Source organism: Pseudoliparis swirei, chromosome 20, assembly GCF_029220125.1.
Source record: "Pseudoliparis swirei isolate HS2019 ecotype Mariana Trench chromosome 20, NWPU_hadal_v1, whole genome shotgun sequence".
Classification (NCBI taxonomy): domain Eukaryota; kingdom Metazoa; phylum Chordata; class Actinopteri; order Perciformes; family Liparidae; genus Pseudoliparis; species Pseudoliparis swirei.
This window is the reverse complement of record NC_079407.1, coordinates 11,896,086-11,917,703: the sequence shown is the minus strand read 5'-3', so window position 1 is coordinate 11,917,703 and position 21,618 is coordinate 11,896,086. Positions and strand designations below refer to the sequence as shown.

The 21,618-nt window shown below is 43.5% G+C and overlaps 1 protein-coding gene across 4 annotated transcripts in view; it reads left to right on the top strand.

The window, feature by feature from the left end:
- LOC130211207 (spectrin beta chain, non-erythrocytic 4-like) overlaps nt 1-21,618 on the top strand; it is a 77,559-nt gene that overhangs the window by 13,746 nt on the left and 42,195 nt on the right. For all 4 annotated transcript variants that reach the window (XM_056441931.1, XM_056441930.1, XM_056441932.1 and 1 more), the window contains exons 5-23: nt 1,574-1,665; nt 1,815-1,895; nt 2,010-2,125; nt 2,305-2,417; nt 7,351-7,538; nt 8,260-8,377; nt 8,573-8,731; nt 9,333-9,635; nt 9,907-10,057; nt 11,123-11,259; nt 12,291-12,440; nt 14,203-14,571; nt 14,688-14,902; nt 14,981-15,118; nt 17,865-18,105; nt 18,525-18,683; nt 19,175-19,305; nt 19,395-19,620; nt 21,190-21,392. In XM_056441931.1, the coding sequence (XP_056297906.1) occupies nt 1,574-1,665; nt 1,815-1,895; nt 2,010-2,125; nt 2,305-2,417; nt 7,351-7,538; nt 8,260-8,377; nt 8,573-8,731; nt 9,333-9,635; nt 9,907-10,057; nt 11,123-11,259; nt 12,291-12,440; nt 14,203-14,571; nt 14,688-14,902; nt 14,981-15,118; nt 17,865-18,105; nt 18,525-18,683; nt 19,175-19,305; nt 19,395-19,620; nt 21,190-21,392 (3,290 nt within the window). The remainder of the gene's footprint in view (nt 1-1,573; nt 1,666-1,814; nt 1,896-2,009; nt 2,126-2,304; nt 2,418-7,350; nt 7,539-8,259; nt 8,378-8,572; nt 8,732-9,332; nt 9,636-9,906; nt 10,058-11,122; nt 11,260-12,290; nt 12,441-14,202; nt 14,572-14,687; nt 14,903-14,980; nt 15,119-17,864; nt 18,106-18,524; nt 18,684-19,174; nt 19,306-19,394; nt 19,621-21,189; nt 21,393-21,618) is intronic.

The following is a 21,618-nucleotide window of genomic DNA, read 5'->3' as shown; positions in this document are numbered from 1 at the left end:
AAAGGCCTGAGGCCTGAGGTCGTCCGAGAGGCTCGCAGTTATCTTGCACTCTCCTCATCGCCACCCTTTTCCCCCCTTTCCTCCTTTCCTCTGTGGTGAAAGTGAGAGTTTGATTTGTCCAGTCAGCAGGTAAGGCTTTGCCACTGCAGTGACGGCACGCAGAGAGAGAGAGAGAGAGAGGTAATCCTAGTGTATTTACAGAACAATTGACAAATAATAACAGGCTGTTAATATTTGCAGTGACTTAAATGATAGTGTTGTGTATGTTTGGCCGAATGTCCTTGTGTTGCAGTGTGTGTGTGTCTGTGTGAGTGCGTTCACTTGCCTCACACACTGCCAGCTCACAATGAGTCGAGATCCATTCATGTGGCTTTGCTGTATATTGGACCAGACGTATAGATTCAGATTCAAACTGAGTGCATATACGAATGTGATCTCCGTGTCATGGTTCATATGTTGATGTCATGTGTTAGTTGTTGGCGAGTTGTTAGGGCATAATGTTGAAGTTAGTGTTGAATTACTAGTTTACTTTCGGTTTGTTTTCTAGGACAGCATCATTTGTGAATGAATCCAATTACAATTCAAGTGGAAAAACAACATTTTACATATCTGTCGCATGAATATAATCTCGTGCTGGTAAACTTTTTTTTTGCATAATCCCAAACCCTCATCTGGTCTCTATTGATTGATTGATTGATTGATTGATATATTTATTTGTCGTTTGCCAGAGTACAGGTACAAAAGCATCGAAATTACAAGAAAGGGTGGATACAGCATAACAGGGAAGCCCCCACCTTAGCACATAAGCACATACATTTTAGACATGACTTGCAACGAGTAGGAAGGGGGGAGGGGAGGTAATCCAACAACTGGGTGATCTAAGCCCATCCATTGGGGGCAGAAGGTAACCAGCACCGACAAGCTCATGTGTAGCGTTCATCTTCTTGCGTGTGTGTCTGTACTGTTATACGTAAGGCTGTGTGTGTGTGTGTGTGTGTGTGTTGTGCCTAACAACATGGGGAGCAGCTGATTCCAGGGTGTCATGTCTCCCAATTACCTTCGATCCTGTCACCGTGATGTTATAGGCTGAATGGCTGTCAGTGCCACCGATCAGCGATCATCAGGCGGTACAAAGGCTCCACACTTCCTTGTCCTGAGAGCCTCAGTGCTTCGTACTCCGTGTGTTCCTCCTGATATTCCTCTCTCACTGGTTTTAGGAATACTGCTATGACAGAGTCTGAGTTTCTGCCCTGATCTCAGTTCAATCTTAATTATCTCGTGGCTCCTGAGCCAATCAGAGTCTTTGTATGCAGGACTTAAGTTGGTGACAAACTTTTGTCCCAGTTAGTAAAATCTTAACAATGGTCAATTTAATCACGTATATTATCACTGCTTATGATCTTTTCTGAAGATGCATAGCTATTGCCATATACAACAAAAACTCAAACAAAACAAAGATCTGCTTCAGGATGCTTTACATTCCAAACAGTCTTCATTAACGGACAGGTAGATACAGAAAAGGGAAGCAGGGTCACAAACACTGAACTCTTTGCTTCGCTGTGTTATTCTTCAGATCCAGGTGATCAAAATAGAGACGGAGGACAACAGAGAAACTCACTCCGCCAAAGACGCTCTGCTGCTCTGGTGCCAGATGAAGACCGCAGGGTGAGCAGTAGAATAAAGACAAATACAGGAGACTGTAAGCTGCAACTGTGAATGTCATGACCGTTTGTGTTCATGTGCCAAGTCGGTTTGTTCGCGTTTTTATCGGTTTCCATTTCACGTTTTGAGAAAGGAATCTCTCTGTGCTCCAGATACCCTGAGGTCAACATCCAGAACTTCACCAACTGCTGGAGAGACGGCCTCGCCTTCAACGCCCTCATACACAGACACAGGTTAGGTGGTTTACACAACTCAGATAGAGTGGAGAGGCGTGGTGAGACTTGGCCTATTTTAGGATTAGTGTGATATAAACATGACACACTGTTTCATCATCTTGCGCCCTCCAGATCCGACCTGATAGAGTTCCAAAAGCTGACGCGGTCCAATGCAACCCACAACCTCCAGCAAGCCTTTAACATCGCTGAGCAGCACCTGGGCCTCACCAAACTCCTGGACCCCGAGGGTGAGGACGTTCAACTGGTTTTGTAATCAGTCAGACAAGGATCAAATCCAGCAATATTTGTATTTCAATCAAAACAGTGCCATACAAGTATTTTCGTTCACTCACTGAGATAAATAGTTAGCAAATGCTTCCGCCTGAAGACAAGCAGACCATAGCTCCTCTTCTCTCCTCTGCCTCAGATGTGAACACAGAGAACCCAGACGAGAAGTCCATCATCACGTATGTGGTCTCCTACTACCACTACTTCTCCAAGATGAAGGCTCTTATTGTGGAGGGCAAGAGGGTTGGCAAGGTAATGAGTCGCACACATGTGGAGAGACACACGCACGCACACACACACACGCACACAGGCACACAAATACAGAGACACACACACACAAAAGACATTCAATGAGGGGTGAAGGACCATCAGTCTCTGTTAATTAAATCACAAGTAATTAAAATATGCTTACAGGTAAAATATGTCACTTTCCCAGAGTGAAATGTCTTAAAACGACCAAATCTATTTGAGATCATGTACTTCCATAATCTCAAATGTTTCAATGATTGTATTTGTTTTGGAGAGGATTAGGATTCATCTCCCGGTAAAAAGAAAAACCCTGAAGAAATCCTCCCATGATCCCACGTTACTTCATGATGTCTTTTGTAGTGCTGTGAAAAATAACGCGTTAACTCAGTTAATTCAATTACAGGTTTAACTAGTTTTTTTTTTTAAACGCATTTAACGCATGCGCAGAATGAGCTTCCAATCCATCTGTTGTTGGTCGTCGGGACGAAAAAAAAGTCACTTGCAAAATGAGCTTCCAATACACCACTTCAATCTGAACTCTGTCCGCTCTCATGCAGACGGTCTGTTCATCGGTAATGATCCTTCCGCAGGTTCACCTACGGAAACCTTGTTACGACTTTACTTCCTGTAGATCAGGGTCTCAACACGTCGATCGCGACCTGCCAGTCGATCGCGGCGTAGTGTCGGTAGATCGCATGACATTAAAGAGATTGGCCCGCCCCCTGACATGTTCTCTAGAGCACGTCTTTGTTCTTTTATTAAACTAAACGTCTGTTGTTGATCGTATCTCCACAGCAGCATGTCATTTCTGTCTCTTCGCGTTGCGTTAACACTTATCGATCTCCGTCTCGCGCGCCACAGAGCTCCGTGCGGGCGCATCGGGACCGAGCAAAAAAAAGTCACTTGTCAATCTGTCCCCGTGTCCGGGCCGGTGAGGTTTCAGCTTTGCAGCGGTGTCCCCGCCGTCCCTTTCATCACGGCCCAGTTCATGAAGAAAACCCACACAGTCAGTTTGCCTCAGCAGCTGCTAGAGGAAGACTAGAGGCCTTTAGATTGTATCATGGTGAAGTTAATGGTTGACAAACAAGAGAAAAATGCTCTGTTTAACCCTCCTGTTACCTTTACATTTACGAACATATTTTACCCTCGGTAATTTGACCCCAGCAATTAAAACCTCCAGAAAATTATTAGAATTAATATTGCTTCCCAAGTTTAAGTGTGAGGTACTTTATGTTTGTTTGTTGACTACCTAAATAGCCCTTTAAATAAATAAAAAAGTTGATATTTCTTATATGTTTGACACAGTGAAAAACAGCCTGGGGTCAAATTGACCCCAAAGAACACCGACATTAAACATTGAATGGGGTCAAATTGACCCGAAAGGTAACAGGAGGGTTAAACATTCTGTTTAGGATGAAGATGTATTAATGTTCCATATGGAAGAAAACTGCTAAATAACTGCTGAGTTGCAGCACCATTGTATAGAAGAATGTATACATGTATATATCCGTCTTTTGTCATAAATCTCTATGTTCTCACAAAATATACCGAGAATATCGGTAATATGTGATTAATCATGATTAATCCACAAAAACCTGTGATTAACCCGATTAAAAATTTTAATCGTTTCACAGCCCTAGTCTTTTGTTATTGTTTTGATTGAGGGATGAGAAATCCCAGGTGGGCACACTTCAATTCAATTAAGTTTATTTTGTACAGCCCAAAATCACAAATTCCAAATTTGCCACAGACGGCTTTACAATCTGTACACATAGACATCCCTGTCCCAGGACCTCACATCGGATCAGGAAAAACTCCCCCCAAAAATATTAAAAACCCTTTCACAGGGAAAAAAGGGAAGAAACCTTCAGGAGAGCAACAGAGGAGGATCCCTCTCCCCGGATGGACAGAGGCAAGAGATGTTAGGATAGGAATATATAAGCATTTTTGCTTCTACCTATACCTTTTCAATGTTTCTGTTTTGTATATTATATAGAATAATATTGTATTTTATTGCAATGATTGACTTAATAAAAATACACAACAATGTCATGTGTACAGATGAACAGCTAACAGTGTTACACAAACACATTCAATGAATATGACAGAAATGTATGAATAATGAGTAATAGGCATGGAGACGATCCAGACCTCCACAATCCATGAAACAGAAGGAGGGAGAGAAGAGGCCTCAGCAGGGCAATGGCAGGAGGCTGGACCACTAGACAGGAGGCATCGCGAAAGAGGCCGGACCAATGAGGCCAGGCCCTTGAGGCAGGAGGCACAAAGAAGGAGGCAGGGCCATTGGAAAGGGGGCCAGGCCCAGGCCAGGGACTGGATGCAGGGGTCAGGACCCAGGACCAGCTTCAGACCCAGCCAGGTCCAATGGACCCTATGAGGCGAGAAGTCTCAAGGACTCCGGGAAGAAGTAGAGTTAATAATGTGCAATGGAGAGGTGAAAGTTCATCCACAAGTCGAGAAAGAAGAGCATACCTGCAAATTTGTCACCTTTCGGCGAAATTCACGATTTGAAATCAAAACAGGTCATCCACGTGAATCGTGTAGATCTGAAGAGTTTTTGTTTTGGGGTAGGGGGGGAGGTCAACTGGCCGGCCGGCGTTTATGAGATTGGAGTGAGACACGGAGAAAATGCGATGTGGTGCTCTTCGCAATAAAACATCTTTGATGGGACGTGTCGCGTCTCGGCCAATTATGTCGACAACGTTTGGTGTGTTCGGGTTAGCTTGAATGTCAGCCCGCTACATCTACTGCTGTCACACTGCACGGTGTATCAATACTAACAAAGTACCCGTACGTTAAAAACGATATGATTTTACATATTTTTAGCACGATACTTCATTAAAAGAGCGCGCGATCAGAGCGCACGCGCTGCTCCGTTAAATGCTGTCTGCACGCAATGCGCTGCGTAGCGCTCTCACAGCGAGTGCTGTTAAGTTGTGGCGCTTTTGAGACCGTCTTCGGCTTTAACATTTTAATTTTTTTAATTTTATTACTACTGTAGATAAATATACCAGTATCATATTTATGGTACATCGTATTTATGGTATATCGTTATGGTATTGTATTGAATTCTGGTATCAGGTATGATATTTATGGCAAGTAGGCCCTATGTATAGAAGTTATAATTTTAGGATCATGACAACCATGTAGAGGAAGGAACAGACTCATGGAACAGACTCATCCAACAGGATCATGGAATAGACTCATGGAACAGACTCATCCAACAGGATCATGGAATAGACTCATGGAACAGACTCATCCAACAGGATCATGGAACAGACTCATGGAACAGACTCATCCAACAGACTCATGGAACAGACTCATGGAACAGACTCATCCAACAGGATCATGGAACAGACTCATGGAACAGACTCATGGAACAGACTCATCCAACAGGATCATGGAACAGACTCATGGAACAGACTCATGGAACAGACTCAAGGAACAGACTCATCCAACAGGATCATGGAACAGACTCATGGAACAGACTCATCCAACAGGATCATGGAACAGGCTCATGAAACAGACTCATGGAACAGGCTCATCCAACAGGATCATGGAACAGACTCATGGAACAGACTCATCCAACCGGATCATGGAACAGACTCATGGAACAGACTCATCCAACAGACTCATGGAACAGACTCATCCAACAGGATCATGGAACAGACTCATCCAACAGGCTCATGGAACAGACTCATCCAACAGGATCATGGAACAGACTCATGGAACAGACTCATCCAACAGGCTCATGGAACAGACTCATCCAACAGGATCATGGAACAGACTCATGGAACAGACTCATCCAACAGGCTCATGGAACAGACTCATGGAACAGACTCAAGGAACAGACTCATCCAACAGGCTCATGGAACAGACTCATGGAACAGACTCAAGGAACAGACTCACCCAACAGGCCCATGAAACAGACTCATCCAACAGGATCATGGAACAGACTCATGGAACAGACTCATCCAACAGGCTCATGGAACAGACTCATCCAACAGGATCATGGAACAGACTCATCCAACAGGCTCATGGAACAGACTCATCCAACAGGATCATGGAACAGACTCATGGAACAGACTCATCCAACAGGCTCATGGAACAGACTCATGGAACAGACTCATCGAACAGACTCATCAACAGGATCATGGAACAGACTCATCAACAGGATCATGGAACAGACTCATGGAATAGACTCAAGGAACAGACTCAAGGAACAGACTCAAAGCTCAGCAGAGCACACGATTAAAAAAAACAGGAAGTTGGTTCATGAATGACTTTAACCATATTATATATAATGACAATGTAAAGTTGTTATTACTATTATTTGGGCCCGATCACTGAATTATTCAGAGGACCTTTTTGTTATTATTATTTAGATTTGCGGTCAGAATAATCAAAAGACTATAGTTATAAAAGCTTTGAGGTAGATGTAGTTAGGCATCCCCCCTTCCCCCCCTGTTGTCACCTTTTGCACCCCTCATGAGTTTGCAGGCATGGAAGAGGAGAGAGGTGCTCAGTGTATCCTAAACGTCCCCCAGCAGCCTATAAGCCTATAGCAGCATATCAAGGGGCTGGACCAGGTGAACCTGATTCAGCCCTAACTATAAGCTCTGTCAAAGAGGAAAGTCTTCAGTCTACTCTTAAATGAGGTGACTGTCTGCCTCCCGGACTGAAGGTGGAAGCTGGTTCCATAAAAGAGGAGCTTGATAACTAAAGGCTCTGGCTCCCATTCTACTGTTTAGGACTCCACAAGTAGCCCCACATTTAGTGAGCACAGCTCTCTAGATATCAAGATCAACATCACATGTTGTTTGTTTGAGAGATGGAGGAATATATATATTTCATTATTTACATTTAAAAAATCCTTCTCTCATTTTTGCTCTTGACTTCCTTCTGTCTGACTCAGGTCCTAGACAACTGCATTGAGGCGGAGAAGATCGTCAACCGCTACGAGGCTCTGGCATCGGACTTACTCGACTGGATAGAAAAGACCATCGCGGTCATCAGCAACCAGAAGTTTGCCAACTCGCTGACCGGAGTCCAGCAGCAGCTGCAGGCCTTCACAACCTACTGCACCATCGAGAAGCCCATCAAGTACGTTTTTGGGGATTTGTGACAAGGCATCTTGATATTTAAGTGCCATTTAAAAATTCTTACATAGCACACCTACTCACGCATGAGTATGGATTCCTGCGTCCTCTTTTACTGAAGAGTGTTTAGTCATTAACACACTGCTTGTTAACACAACTGCCGACTTGGTGTCCGACTCTGATTGTAGCTACAAGCGCATTCAATTAATCTGTAATACATAGAAGATTTACCAACTACATCACTTTGAAATTGGAATTATTGTCACCAATGTGTTTTCAGACAATTTATAGATATTAGTTTACTCAGAAATAAGTAGCAGCTATAAACAATAATGACTATGTGTCACTTCCAGCAATAGATGACATACTATAACCAGAAAATTTTACACAATTGATACCTTTTCATCATCCTTAATGTCTTTTACATAAGAGATCATTCTTTTTTATCCAGTGACAATGCATCTGTTCAGAATATGTCCCCACATATGTTTGAAGCATCATTTACCATCCAGGTGTTCATCCAGGAGACTCAGACCTCCCTGGGAGCACGCGTTCATGCTGCCCGCTCGTCCTTGAGCAAGACACCGAAACCCAGACCAACTTTGTGTTTCTTTCTGGACGGAAGTTGGAAGTGCTTTCGGCGTGTCCTACACAGGACCCGCAAAAGAGAACATCACTGTATTGTGAAACTGGATCGCTGACTATAGTTGTCTGTTTCTGCTTAGGTTCCAGGAGAAGGGGAATCTCGAGGTCCTTCTGTTCACCATCCAAAGCAAGCTCAGAGCCAACAACCAGAAACCCTACGTGCCTCATGATGGGAAGCTCATCTCAGACATCAACAAGGTCATTTACATCCACCAGCTGTGTCGGTTTTTGAAAATACACAGTATAAAACCTGCAGTCAAACTTAGTTTCTAAAGTTTTCACCTTACATTTGGCCCGTTTAACCTGTCATAGTTGCCATTACCTACATTTTTCTTTTAAATTACCGCTATTAAACTTTTTTTATTTGTGTACCTTTTGTCATTTTCTGTCCAGGCCTGGGAGAGGCTTGAGAAGGCGGAGCATGAGCGGGGCGTGGCTCTGCGCAAGGAGCTGATTCGTCAGGAGAAGCTGGAGCTGTTGGCTCAGTGCTTTGACCACAAGACCACCATGAGACAAGCCTGGCTCAATGAGAACCAGAGACTCGTATCGCAGGTAGGGAGCTCAAGCAGCTGAAGATGGAATTACTAATAAGCAAAAGGGTTCGACTGCATGAGGGAAAAAGAGGACCTGCAAAATGTTGCTTTGGCGAGGCAGTTCCTTTTCTTAATGATATTTAATGCATAATGGCCACTGTTCTTCCCTTCTGCACAGATGCAAAGTCCAGATGATTAGTGACATATGATAAATAACAGATCAATATTACACTACATTAGTGTAACTGCTTAGTTCATCTATTTTTCTTATATTTATATCATACTACAAAGACAACTTTGGTCCAGAAGTTTAACTTTGGAAATGAAAAAAAATAGAATTGCATCTGAATGGGATCTGGATGTTTTACTGAGATTGGATTTAAAATGTGCAAGATATAACTTGTACTAGTTCAGGTATTATATCAGTTGAAATCACATAGATTTCAACCTGTGTTCTCATACATATGAAGTACTTCCTGTACTACTGTGTGCAAGTTAAGGTTCTGCTTTGGTCGTTTATCTTCATTAGATTGGTCTTCACTTACTCTTTTTAGTTCTCCCCACTTTCTTTGCTCATCTCACAACATTTTCTTTTGAATTGTTCCTCTTTTCGTCTCCAGGACAATTTTGGCTACGACCTGCCAGCAGTCGAGGCGGCAATGAAGAAGCACGAGGCCATCGAGGCGGACATCGCCTCGTACGAAGAGCGAATCGGAGTGGTGGTGGAACTCGGGGCGGAGATGGAGGTCGAAGGATACTACGACATCCGGCGTATCCTGGCACGGAAGGAGAACATCCTGGGCCAGTGGAGTCTGCTGAAGGAGCTGGTGGCTGGGAGGAGGACCCGGCTGGAGAAGAACCTGGCCCTGCAGAAGACTTTCCAGGACATGGTCTACATGATTGACTGGATGGAGGAAACACAGGTGTGTGTGTGTGTGAGTGAGAGAGAGATAGAGAGATAGATAGAGAGTCCACTGTAATCAGTAGTAGAGACAGAAGAAATTAAAAGTGGACATGGAGAGAGAGAGAAAAAAAAGGTAAGATCCAGTAAGACAGAGAGTCAAAGAAGAAATACATAGCTCTATTTTTATTAGTTTATGATTTATCAAGATAGTAGGATAGAATGGAGAGGGGGGGGTGAGCATTTGTGATGTATTATAACACCCTTCTCTGCCGTCTCCTGCTCCATCTCAGGTCCAGCTTCTGTCCAAGGACTTTGGGAAGCATCTCCTGGAGGTGGACGACCTGCTGCAGAAACACAGCCTGCAGGAAGTCGACATCGCGGTGCAGGCCGAGAGGGTCGAGAGCCTCAACACCGCCGCGCTCAAATTCACCACTGTAGAGGGTATCTACACACACCCATCTGTCTTCATATGAAAGCAACAATATAAACAAAGCTTTGGGATTATTGTTAATATTGCCTTTAATGAGAGCTGTCATGAAGAGAAATGCCTTTGTTTAATTGATCTGGTAATAATCAACTTGAAGGAATGAGCTAATTCCAATTTGTTAAGCGTATGATAAGCATACAACTATTTGACTTTGGGCTGCCACCAACGACTGTATTAACCAATCACGTTTTTAAATGTGATTTATGTGATTTTTCATTTTAATAATTAATAATTGATAAATATTTGTATTAATTTAAGTTATTTTGATAGAAATGTAGTCCTTGTCATTTTAGAAATCAGAAAACTTTGTACAGCAGCAGGCAGATGACGATATGGCTTCTTGAGTGTATTTATCGGCTTCAAGGACAACTTTTTATTTTTATGTTGATGTATTTTCAGCGTTGACGTTATGCAGACCTAATTTGACTGCAGGCAGCAGAATACAAATCAACTATTTTGGTACAAAAGCCTATCGATAAAAGCTACAGGATGGGCACAATAACTACCGTAGTTACTTTTACTGACATTGATATTGGTCGGATAGTGACTCGGCTGTATCGGGTATCAGTGACAAGATGCCGATCTGGTATTGGGTGTTATTATTTTAGAATCCAACAATTCAGTGCATTTAGATCTATCTATTTATTATTTACATTTAGTTTTACAAATTTAGGAAAGCAACCTGATGTTTCGTATTATTAAGGACTCAAAAAGGCTGATTGGTGCATCCACAATAACAACAACACCTGTCCAATATTTTATACATTAAACCTGTGGTACAAAATCTAAGATTCGTTTGAGTAGTAATGAATTGCTCTGAACCTTTCCGTAGCTGACTGAAATAGCCCAGTAGTGATTTAATTTAGTCCAGTGGAGATGTATTTGACCTTGAGACCATATGATATCAGTGAGGTGATCTGCTCAGAACTATGTATGTAAGAACGCGCCTGTTATGAATGAAGTGCTGTTTCCGTTTTGGGATTTTCACTGTCATTAACCTCTTTTGATCGTTTTTCCAGGTTACCAACCCTGCGACCCGCAGGTGATCTGTAACCGTGTCAACCACGTCTCCACCTGCCTGCAGGAGCTGAAACAACTGGCAGCGAAACGGCATGATGAGCTTGAGGAGTCAAGACAACTGTGGGCCTTCTTTCAGGTAGGGGTGGGGCAGCGGGGTAGGACAGTGGGGTGGGGCAGCGAGTTTATGGTGCGTTGATTGCATTGAGCAAGTGAATGGGGCCAGTACACCCCATCTGAAGGGCGTTCTTTTCACAATAATGTTTATTTTGGTGTTTTCCGCGTATGTAAACAACCATTGCTTCTCCTTTCCCAATATGACAGCCGGCACATCATTACATTAAAACATGACATTGTTTTTAAAGGAAAGCCTACTCACTCTGCCTTTAATTCAACAAACCGTATTTTACCATTTTCATATTGACAGCTGGCTAAAACAGAAATCTCTCAGCAAAATACTGTAGTAATAATAATAAAACTCTGTTTTATTGCTCCTTTTGTACGAGAACAACACATTCTGCAGTGCGCTGAGGACATTTGTTTGAGTTTCACAGCATATCTATTCCACAGTATTATTGAATAACACAGCCTCGTGTAGGCTGGGAGAGAAGGTGCACATTATAATCCTATTAGTTATGCTCACACACAAAATGGTTTCTAGTCAAAGTAAGCTTTCCTTTTCTGGCCCAGCCTTCTAATTGTGTGAACACTCAGATACAATCTAAATTCCAACACTATATTTTTCATTCAACATTCATGTGTCTGACTGGGAATGTCTGTTTGCTGAACAAACTGTTCGTCACTTACACAGAGGTGATGAACGAGTTATTAATGTTAGTGAGTAAGCTTCTAGAGCGATCTATGAAAGTAATGAGCGTATAATGAGAATAGCAGATTTCTTTGTCCAGAGAGTCATTGGTTCACACTGTTGAATCACTAATTACATCACATTACTGATTCATTTGGCGAGATCCGCTTCTGCCTTTTTGTGAGGCTCTCGGAAACAGACCGGAATCAGTGTGAGATGTTCCTTCACATGGTTTTTCCTTCTCAGTTCTTTCAACAATGTTTTTTCTTTTTACACTCTTCCGTTAGATGTTTTCACTGATTATATTCATTATATTTAGAAAATATTCCTTGTTGAAATGTAATTCTTTGTTCCCCTGTTAGGATCTGGAGGAGTCGGAGGCCTGGATCAGCGAGAAGAGCGCCATCCTGGGAGCTCAGGGTAACGGGAAGGACCTGAGCAGTGTGCTGAAGTTACTACAGAAACACAAAACCCTGGCTGGAGAGCTGCTGGCTCACCGGTCGCTGCTGCAGGTGTGTATGCGCTTTCTGTGCTTTGGTCTGCGTGTGCGTGAGCACGAGCACCTGGAATACCTGCAGTAACTGGAGTTTCAGTTTGAGCCTTTATGTACTTCATTGAAATTGTTGATTTATAAATTGCTTTTGAGCTCACCTTAAAGGGATAATTTAGACGTTTTGAAGTGGGGTTGTCAGAGGTATTTAAGTGTATTAACTACAGTAGATAGTGGTCAATACGACCCCCAGTTTGGAGAAACAGAAGCAGAAACACTGGAGCAATAATATTAATAAATAAGACCGGGGACTGGTCCAGTAGTAAAATGTATGTTACACATCTAAAAAAGGTTCTCCTAAATAAAAAAGTGTACGCTATATTTGGAATATTTCCATCATTTGATCTCACTGTGAGACAGCCATTTCCAAAGTAGAGCTGAAGCCATGATATCCGTCTATGCTCTCTTTCTGGACTCCATTGAAAAATTGTATTTGCTTTGCAGAAGACACTAAGTCCAGGGGTGGGCAAAATCCGTCCCGCCGAGTATTATAATTATTATACTTATTATAAATTATAGTTAGGACCGCATTAATGCTGCAAGAGAGCCGCACACACACAGCCTCAAGGAGCGCTGAGCAATAAATAGGCATTAAGAAACATAGATGCTGGTCTGTTGTATCAGACCCACGTGACTGCAGCGCCCTGCGCCCGGGGGCGTCGTTGGGTCTATTGTCGGGGGGCTGTAGCCCCCCTTGAGCTGGCTGTTAGCTATTTTGTTAGAAACTCTCTATTATCATTATTATTATATTGATAATAAATATACCATTCAATTTTTCCATTGAATGGTATATTTGAAACTGAAGTAGTTCATCTTTATCTCAGTGAAAGTGTCCAAATGAGCATAAAATATCACTATGACCCTGAAATTCTGTCTCCAACAATGGATATTAAAATTGTGCGCGCGCAAACATAAACAGTCATGGCCCCCATGGGGCTTAGCACCCGCTTTCTTTGAATCCTACAAACGCCCCTGCTCATGTATTGAGCCCTTCTGTAACAATGCTGGACCAAAGAAAAGAAAAGTGTTTCATGATGAGTGGACTGGTAAATATTTTGTCACACAAACACTCTCTCCAGCTGGTACTGGCCCGGCCCATCTGTCAGTTTGCCCACCCCTGCTCTAACCAGTCACAGCTTGTCAAAACAATGCAATTTACCGATTTTTACAAAGAAATACAATTAATGTGATTCGGATATTGGCTATTGGCCCGGCCCTCCACAATATTTTCTGCTCTTCATGTGGCCCCCTGGGAAAAATAATTGCCCACCCCTGCACTATTCCATCTCTACCTCCATTGATTAATTTGTTTTGTGTTTTTGTGTGACTTTGGTGAATCCGAAATAGTAACTTTTTAAAACATCAACATCCCAATAACACAACAAAACTAACTAACCGATGGAGACAGCGATAGACCAGCAAACCCTTTGAGGTAAAAGGACTGTTGGTCAAAGGAGTCTGATCGAGAAAGCAAAGACTTAAATTATTCTAAATATCTTTCTTTTGGGATATAAAATAGGTTTTGCCGCTTCCCCCTGTCCACAGCCAGCAGTACATTGCTTTGCCCTTCTTTTGTACATTTGGTTCACAGCTTAAAGGTTTTTTATCAATTTGATCAAACAGAATTGAAGAACCTGCTTATTAGAATACCACCGTACTGCATGCATTGGAAGGAATAATTAACAGTCACGGTGTTATTCCTCCATCCTATCCTGCTCCTGCAGAACACCATGAAGCGAGGAAAGCAGATCCTGAGTGACAAGAGCTTTGGCACGGCGGGCATCCAGGAGCGCATCATGGAGGTGAAGGGCGAGTGGAAGAGGCTGGAGGACCAGGCCGCGCAGCGTCTCGGCCACCTGCAGGAGGCGCTCAACTTTTTCCAGTTCTCCACGGAGACGGACGACCTGGTGGCGTGGCTGCAGGATGCCTACCGCCTGGTCTCCAGCGAGGACTTTGGACACGACGAGTACTCCACCCAGTCCCTTCTGAAGAAGCACAGGGGGGTCAGCGAGGCCGTTGACAAACATCGTGTGCATGTCGTGGCTCTCCGCAAACACATGGTGGTGCTGCCTCTGCAGTACCGTGAACAGGAGGTGAGCAGGGAAAGGATGTTTCACTTTTTTCCTGTAAAGTATTTTGTATGTCCCTCTGCATCTTTTCTCCCTTCATTGTCCCCACTCCTCTCCTCTGTCCTCTGCCCGCTCTGCAGGAGGTGCAGGTGCGCATGGGAGAGGTGGAGCAGCTTTACACCGAGGTGGCCGAGGTGGCGGTGCTCAGACAGCAGTGGCTCCACGATGCCCTCGCCGTCTACCGCATGTTCAGCGAGGTCAACGCCTGCGAGCTGTGGATTGACGAGAAGGAGCAGTGGCTGGACAAGATGGAGATCCCAGAGAGACTGGAGGATGTGGAGATGGTGGCACACCGGTGAGGCAGAAGGTTTGGTCGCTGTCGCAGCAAATGGAAGCCCAGCTGGGTTGTATCTCACGATGCCCTTTGTTGTAGGTTTGAGAGCCTGGACCAAGAGATGAACAGCCTGATGGGGAGGATCCTAGACGTTAACCAGATAGTTCAGCAGCTCCTGGATGGAGGTCATCCGTCCTCGACAGAGGTCAGAGGTTGTCAGGATCACCTCAACTCCAGGTACGGAAACCAAACTGACTTGTACTTCTCCTAACATTAAAGATTACTCATTTAAGCTTTTCCAATAATAGCAGCGAGCATCGCTAGCTCCAAAATAATGAAAGTAAACAAAGAACATGGATATTGTTAGTACTATCAGCTGTGACGAACGCATCTAGTGAGTGCATGGAAGGCCGGTCGGTAGACCAAGCTGCAACCACTGGTTCTAAGTGAAGCCAGTGCGGAAGTCCTTTAAACCTGCATTTCTTCTACTGACCAGCAGGGGGTGACTCCTCAAAAATACGTCAGATTGTATAGAAGTTTCTAAGAAAATAACTCTACTTCTCTCTTGATTTATTCCCTCAGTAAACATTGTAAACATCAGTTTATGGTCTCAATCTCTAGTTTTAAGTCTTCTTCAATACAGCAGGATGTTCATTTTGTAAATTATGATTCATTAAGAGTCAAATAGACCATAAAGCAGAGTATGCTTTAGGGCGGGACTACTGTTATTGATAGGTTGCTATCGCTACCATACGTATCCGAAGTCTCTACGTTACTCTTCCACAGTTCAAATACGGTCACATCCGTTTACTGGTTGCAAATAAGTAGGCAGAAGGAAAGGAAGGCAGGCTGACAAGAAAAGAGAGACGTGAGGGAGAGACATTTCATGGGGTTGTGTACTTATAATTCATACACACAAAATTATTTTTATAATTAATTAGTTTATTTTAATTGTCTTTTGGCTTGACGTGGCACCAGTTGAACATCTTTGTAGAGTATGAGTTGTGCCTGAGATTGTAAATGTAAAAGAGTATACTTCTGTCTGCTTCTCTCGCTCCCTCGCGCCCTTATTTCCGCTGACATCCAGCCAGGTCGGGGTGGCTTTTTTATTCCGTCTCGGCCACATTCACTGACCACGGTTACGTCTGCCAGCAGAGTCCACGGCTGCCGGGTGTCTACCAGTCTTGTGACCTTGGCTCATGGCGTTTGTCTCGGGGTGAACCATCTGTCTCGGCTGCCTCAGTCAAGAGGAGGCCAGCCGAGAGCAAAAGAATAAAAAAACAGAACACAGATGTCATCGTTGACTTCCTGGTATTAATCATTCAAATTCTGTTTCAGCTTCAGCACCACGGCAGCATCGTGTCTTTGCTGTGCTTACACATAAACACTGTTCACATTATCGGAGTTATTGTGTGTAAATGCACAATGAAACGCATGTTTATTTCTCATTAGTTGAATATTTTCACCTTGTAAAGCACATAGTAATGTTGTTCAGTCAGTTTCTTCTCTTGTCTTTACATTACCTACCTTCCAAATTATAAAATATTAATATTAAACATTCAAATGGCAGTTACAAAGCCAAAAACAGCAGTTAGCAACATTTCAGATGAAGGAAATGGCGGATCCATGCAGGTTGGAGACATACATATAAACAGTTTTTTCTAATGTAGTGCATCTTCCTACAATATTATTAAAATGTTATAATTTATTTTTTCTTATAATTATTTCCTTGTCTTTAAATCATCAGGATTCATGTAAGCATGCATCCATGTTTTGCCTTTAATTTGTATATCATAAAACAAATCATTCTGTGTGTATGTGGGTAAGCTTATCCACCACTGCTTACCTGTATACACACATACGAGCAGTGACCCTCATCATAGACACACACACACACACACCTCAACAATCAGCAGCAATGCGTTGCATGTTCAGGCGAGTTCCGCAGCTCTGAGGTCAGTGTCACCGAGCTGTCTTCCTGCCCGCCCGCAGAGTGCTCTGTCTGCCATTACCTCATTACAGTCACAAGGATCTCTGCATGTGTGTGTGTGTGTGTGTGAGTGTGTGTGTGTGTGTGTGTGTGTGTGTGTGTGTGTGTGTGCCAAATAGGTTGTGTACTGAGACCTGCTGGTCTGGAGCTTAATCAGGAGAACATATTGTATGACGACATGGTGAGCAGACAGGGCCCGGGCAGAGAGCAAACCACATCATACCAAGTCATATCTGGTCAGCGTGTCTTTACCGGTTAAGCAGCATGGCTCTTATCGAGGTCAAAATCCATGTGTTAAGTTAAAGACATTTAGTTTTGACCTAACAGAAACCAAATACAAGAGCTTTTTGGTTTCAATAAAAGAGGTACAGTATGACTGGTCAATCAATCACACTTCTTTCCGGGAACAATAGAGAGCTGGACTAATAGCCTGGTGGTCTTTCAGTTCATCCTTTTTCAAACCTTATTAGTGGGAGGAAATAAATCCTCTCAGCACAAAGAAGGTTTATGTCATTCTGTCACATTTTCATCTCTATGGCCTCATTTCCACTGCAGTATACGAGTCCTGCACCTCTGGGCGACCGTGGCTCAGTGGAGGAGCGTGGTCGTCCTTCGATAAGAGGATCGGCGGGTCGATTCACCCTGCTGCGCTAATCTGTGTCCATGTGTCCAATATGTGAAGAATATAATGTTTTTGAAGAAATATCACATGATTCAAACTTTGGAAAGATGCAAATGTGATGATAATGCTGTTTTTTACAGCTCGCTGTGAAAGATGGTGTAGTTTTGCCGGTTGTCTGAATTAAACATGTTTTTCAATCCCGTCGGCGGATTTTGGGGTTTGGAGGACTTAAACGCTCCAAACTGGCTCGGGACTGAAGGGGGCATGTACAACCCTAAAACAAATCTCTTTGGGAATGAAAAGGAATGACGATACCTTTCTCTCTCACAGTAACACATTTTCACTCTGTCCTTGTCGTCACATCTTACCAGGTGGAACAGCATTGTGGAGCTGGTGGAGCAGAAGAAAGACCAGCTGGAGTCCATGCTACGCCTGCAGAACTACCTGCTGCAGTGTGCCGAGATCAAGTCCCAGATCCAGGACAAGAGGAAAGCCATCGACGCCACTCAGTACGTGGGCAGCGACCTGGGAGGAGTCCTTGCTCTGCAGAGACGCCTCTCCACCATGGAAGGAGCCCTGTCGGTCCTGGAGCCCAAACTGCTGCATCTACAGGTTGGGAATTATGGGGGGAAATACATTGAGTCTATGAACGGTAAAGAAAGACATTCCTTTGAGGTTTCCACTGTGGTTTTTCAATATAAATTCAAATCTGTTTGGATCTGCTCTTTTTTCTCTTCTTGTTCGCCATGATGGCTATCACTGTTGATGGCTAACCTTGTAACCTGTTCATTTGTGTTGTCGTTTTTTTTGTTTATTACAAACAAACCACTGTTGGTGCTACAGGAAATATAGAATGCACCAGTAAAGCTCATAGATAGCATAGTGGGCATTTATTCTAATAAATCAGTGAGCGTGAGGAACCTTAAAAGATTTTTAAAAATGTGGAGGTTGGTATGATTCTATACGCAAGTTGCATTATGCAGCATACAAGACCGCAATCACTACAACGCCATCTCTGTCTGGTGATGTAGGAGGAGGCGGAGCACATGGCCAACGCCCATCCGGGTCGGGCCATGGAGGTTCTCGTGCCGTTCGACGGCATCAGCTTGGAGTGGGAGGAGCTAAAACGCACTCTGCAAGGCTGCGAGGACTCGCTGATGGTAGCAAGCAGGCTGCAGAGCTTCATACAGGTACACGGGGCGGGGACCTATCACCGAGCGTCTGAATAGAGACGGACGAGACATCTTACTCCGTCCCACTGTTATGTGACTGAGCAAAAGAAACATCTGCCTCTATAAAGGTGGAGCAACTTACCAGAAAGAGGTGCAGGAGACAATTATATCAGCCAACAAATAAAAAGGCAATAGAGTCTGGACTAGATCGACAACGACAGACAACATTGCGGTGGAGATTTTGGTTTTCGGAAGCACAAATTCGCAAAAAAACACAACCGCACAAATATTTGACTTTGACGTCAAATTTCAGCCTCATGGCTCGAGCGTTGCGATGGATGGATGCGATGGATCGGATTTTCTGGATGACCCTTTGTATGGGGATAATGGGATGAAGTATTTCAACCGATTTGTCCGTCTGCACAAACTTTTGCACTGGCGACCAAGAAAATAATTGATTCAGCGTAGATCATGTTCCTTTGATTCATGTTCCTTTCCCCAACTGTCAGGACCTGGACTCTTTCCTCACCTGGTTGGTCCAGACGCAGACGGCCGCCGCCTCAGACCTGCTTCCTAACGACCTGGAAGAGGCGGAGAAACTCATCAACAAACACGCGGCCCTGAAGGAGGAAATCGGACGGTGGGTCGCTGAGGACAATCAGAGGCTCAATCTTGATTTTCATTTTTGACATGTCTTCCATATCTTTCTTTTCTCTGTTTTCCGTGCAGGTACGAGGAGGATTACGAGCGCCTGCAGGCCATGAACGATCTGCTGGAGTCCGAGGAGGCTCCCCTCCCTCAGGCCGCCCTGCAGCAGTGGCTCCAGAAGCTCGATGTCGGCTGGAACAAACTCCTGGAGATGTGGGAGAGCCGGAGGGAGGTTCTAGTCCAGGCTCACATCTTCCACCTTTTCCTGCGAGATGTCAAACAGGCCGAATCCTTCCTCAACAACCAGGTGAGACCGGCAAACGCCGAGGAGGTGGTGGGAGGTTACGAGGAGCTCTTTTTCTGCTGTTTTAGGTCGTTGGGTTGTCAGTCCAAAACCTCTGGTTCAGAACACCTTTGGATGGATTGTTCTGACATCATCCATCGTTCTGCATCATAACTGGCTTTATACTTTGTAAAAAGAAAAATGAAAGCTGCGTCTCAAATTGACGATGGAAGTAACTAAGGAGTGAGTCATCTTGCCTCTTTTCTCATCTCCGTTGAGATTTGCACACGTGCAGCACCGATTTGAGAGTGTAATGTTAGCAAAATGTCTAACTAGATGATAAGAGAAAGTCCTTTGGTCTTCATCCTTTGTATGTTCATGTTTTACAATGGGTTTCACCTGAGAGCTAGGCCATGCAACAATGATAGCAATCAATCAATCATATCACAGCCATACAAGGTTAGTAGTACAGTGTGTATATATATATATACACACACAATATTCAAATTCAGATATCGTTATCAGGAAGGAAAAACTATCAGATTAGCAGAACATCATTTTTTTTCTAATCTTAAATGTCACAGGCGGAGCTACCCTGGACTGTGTGTGTGTGCGTGTGCGTGTGTGTGTGTGTGTGTGTGTGCGCGTCTCCTCATTAGCCTGGGGGTTTGATTCAAGAGAGCGGCATTTCTTCTTTAATAAGTATCAAAGACGTTCCATCTCTGTCTGCCTCTCCGTTGTTTCTTCCCCACTTTCAGTTCAATTTCTCTTCGTCCAGAGGCCACATACAGCTGTGATGATATGATTCGTTTGAGTTTTTTTTCTTACGTTACGAGTAAGTTTTTCAAAACAATTATCGAATAAACTAACTAATTCACCATTTAGTCTAATATGTGACAGACAATTGTGAAAACCACACAATTTCACACAAATAAAAAAAGATCATAAAAGTGTTCCTGACTTAGAATTTACATCATCAAATCCGATTGGTCAAATCTTGCCTATTGTCAACTGATTGGCTCATTGATCCCTGTCTGTGACATAATAATCACAGTAATGGACAGCGTTGTTTTTGTGTGTTGTGTGTGTACAGTGTGGCACATTTATAGGATTTGTGCTCCGGTCTTATACTACATTAACTTTGATCTTATGTTGTTATTTGGCCTTTATGACATTTAGCCTTCATGATGTTAATGCCTACATGTTGATTGATTTACTCGCACTAAGGAGATTGATTGAAAGCACATGAGTTCTTTTTTTAATTTTGATGAACAGTATTATCAATAGACTGATATTTAAACCAAGGCACCAAGCAATTATATGTACAATCAAACATTCACCCCCTCATAGCCTGAATGGAAAGATTAGTTGTTTCGACTGTGACTGATTCATGGATTATCAAATTAGTTGACAATTTATTTTATTTTTGAGTAAAACGTTTTTTAGCTCAAATGCTTTTTTCCAGAAGCGCTCATCTGTTCTCGGCTCTTCAGATATTTGTATTAAGGCTTCTTTACTTTTCCTCGTATTCCCCCGACTTCACTTGATCTTAAACCAGGAAACCGCCTCACTGTTACCGTCTTCACTTTCCAGGAGTCGGCCCTCGCTCACGTGGAGCTGCCTGCCACGGTGGAAACGGTGGAGGCCGCCATAAAGAAACACAAGGACTTCACCACCACCATGGAGCTGAACCTGCACCGGATCAAAGCTGTGATCGAGGCTGGAGAGAGTCTGATCAGCCAAAGCAACATCTACTCCGACCGCATCAAGGAACGCATCGACACCCTCGCCAACAGGTACCACAGGCCAACACCAACAGCTTGATGAAGCAGGACATGACACACGTTGGATTACCGGTAGATTGATTTAGGGCCAAAGGTCTGAGGTAGAAGGCAACATCTGTTGAGTATAGAGTCACATTTGTATTTCATTATGAAGCACTGAAAGCTATCAAAAGAGCTTCAAAACCTTAAATTCTCACAGTTACAATTCAGTTATAACTGTGATATATAGAGGACGTTC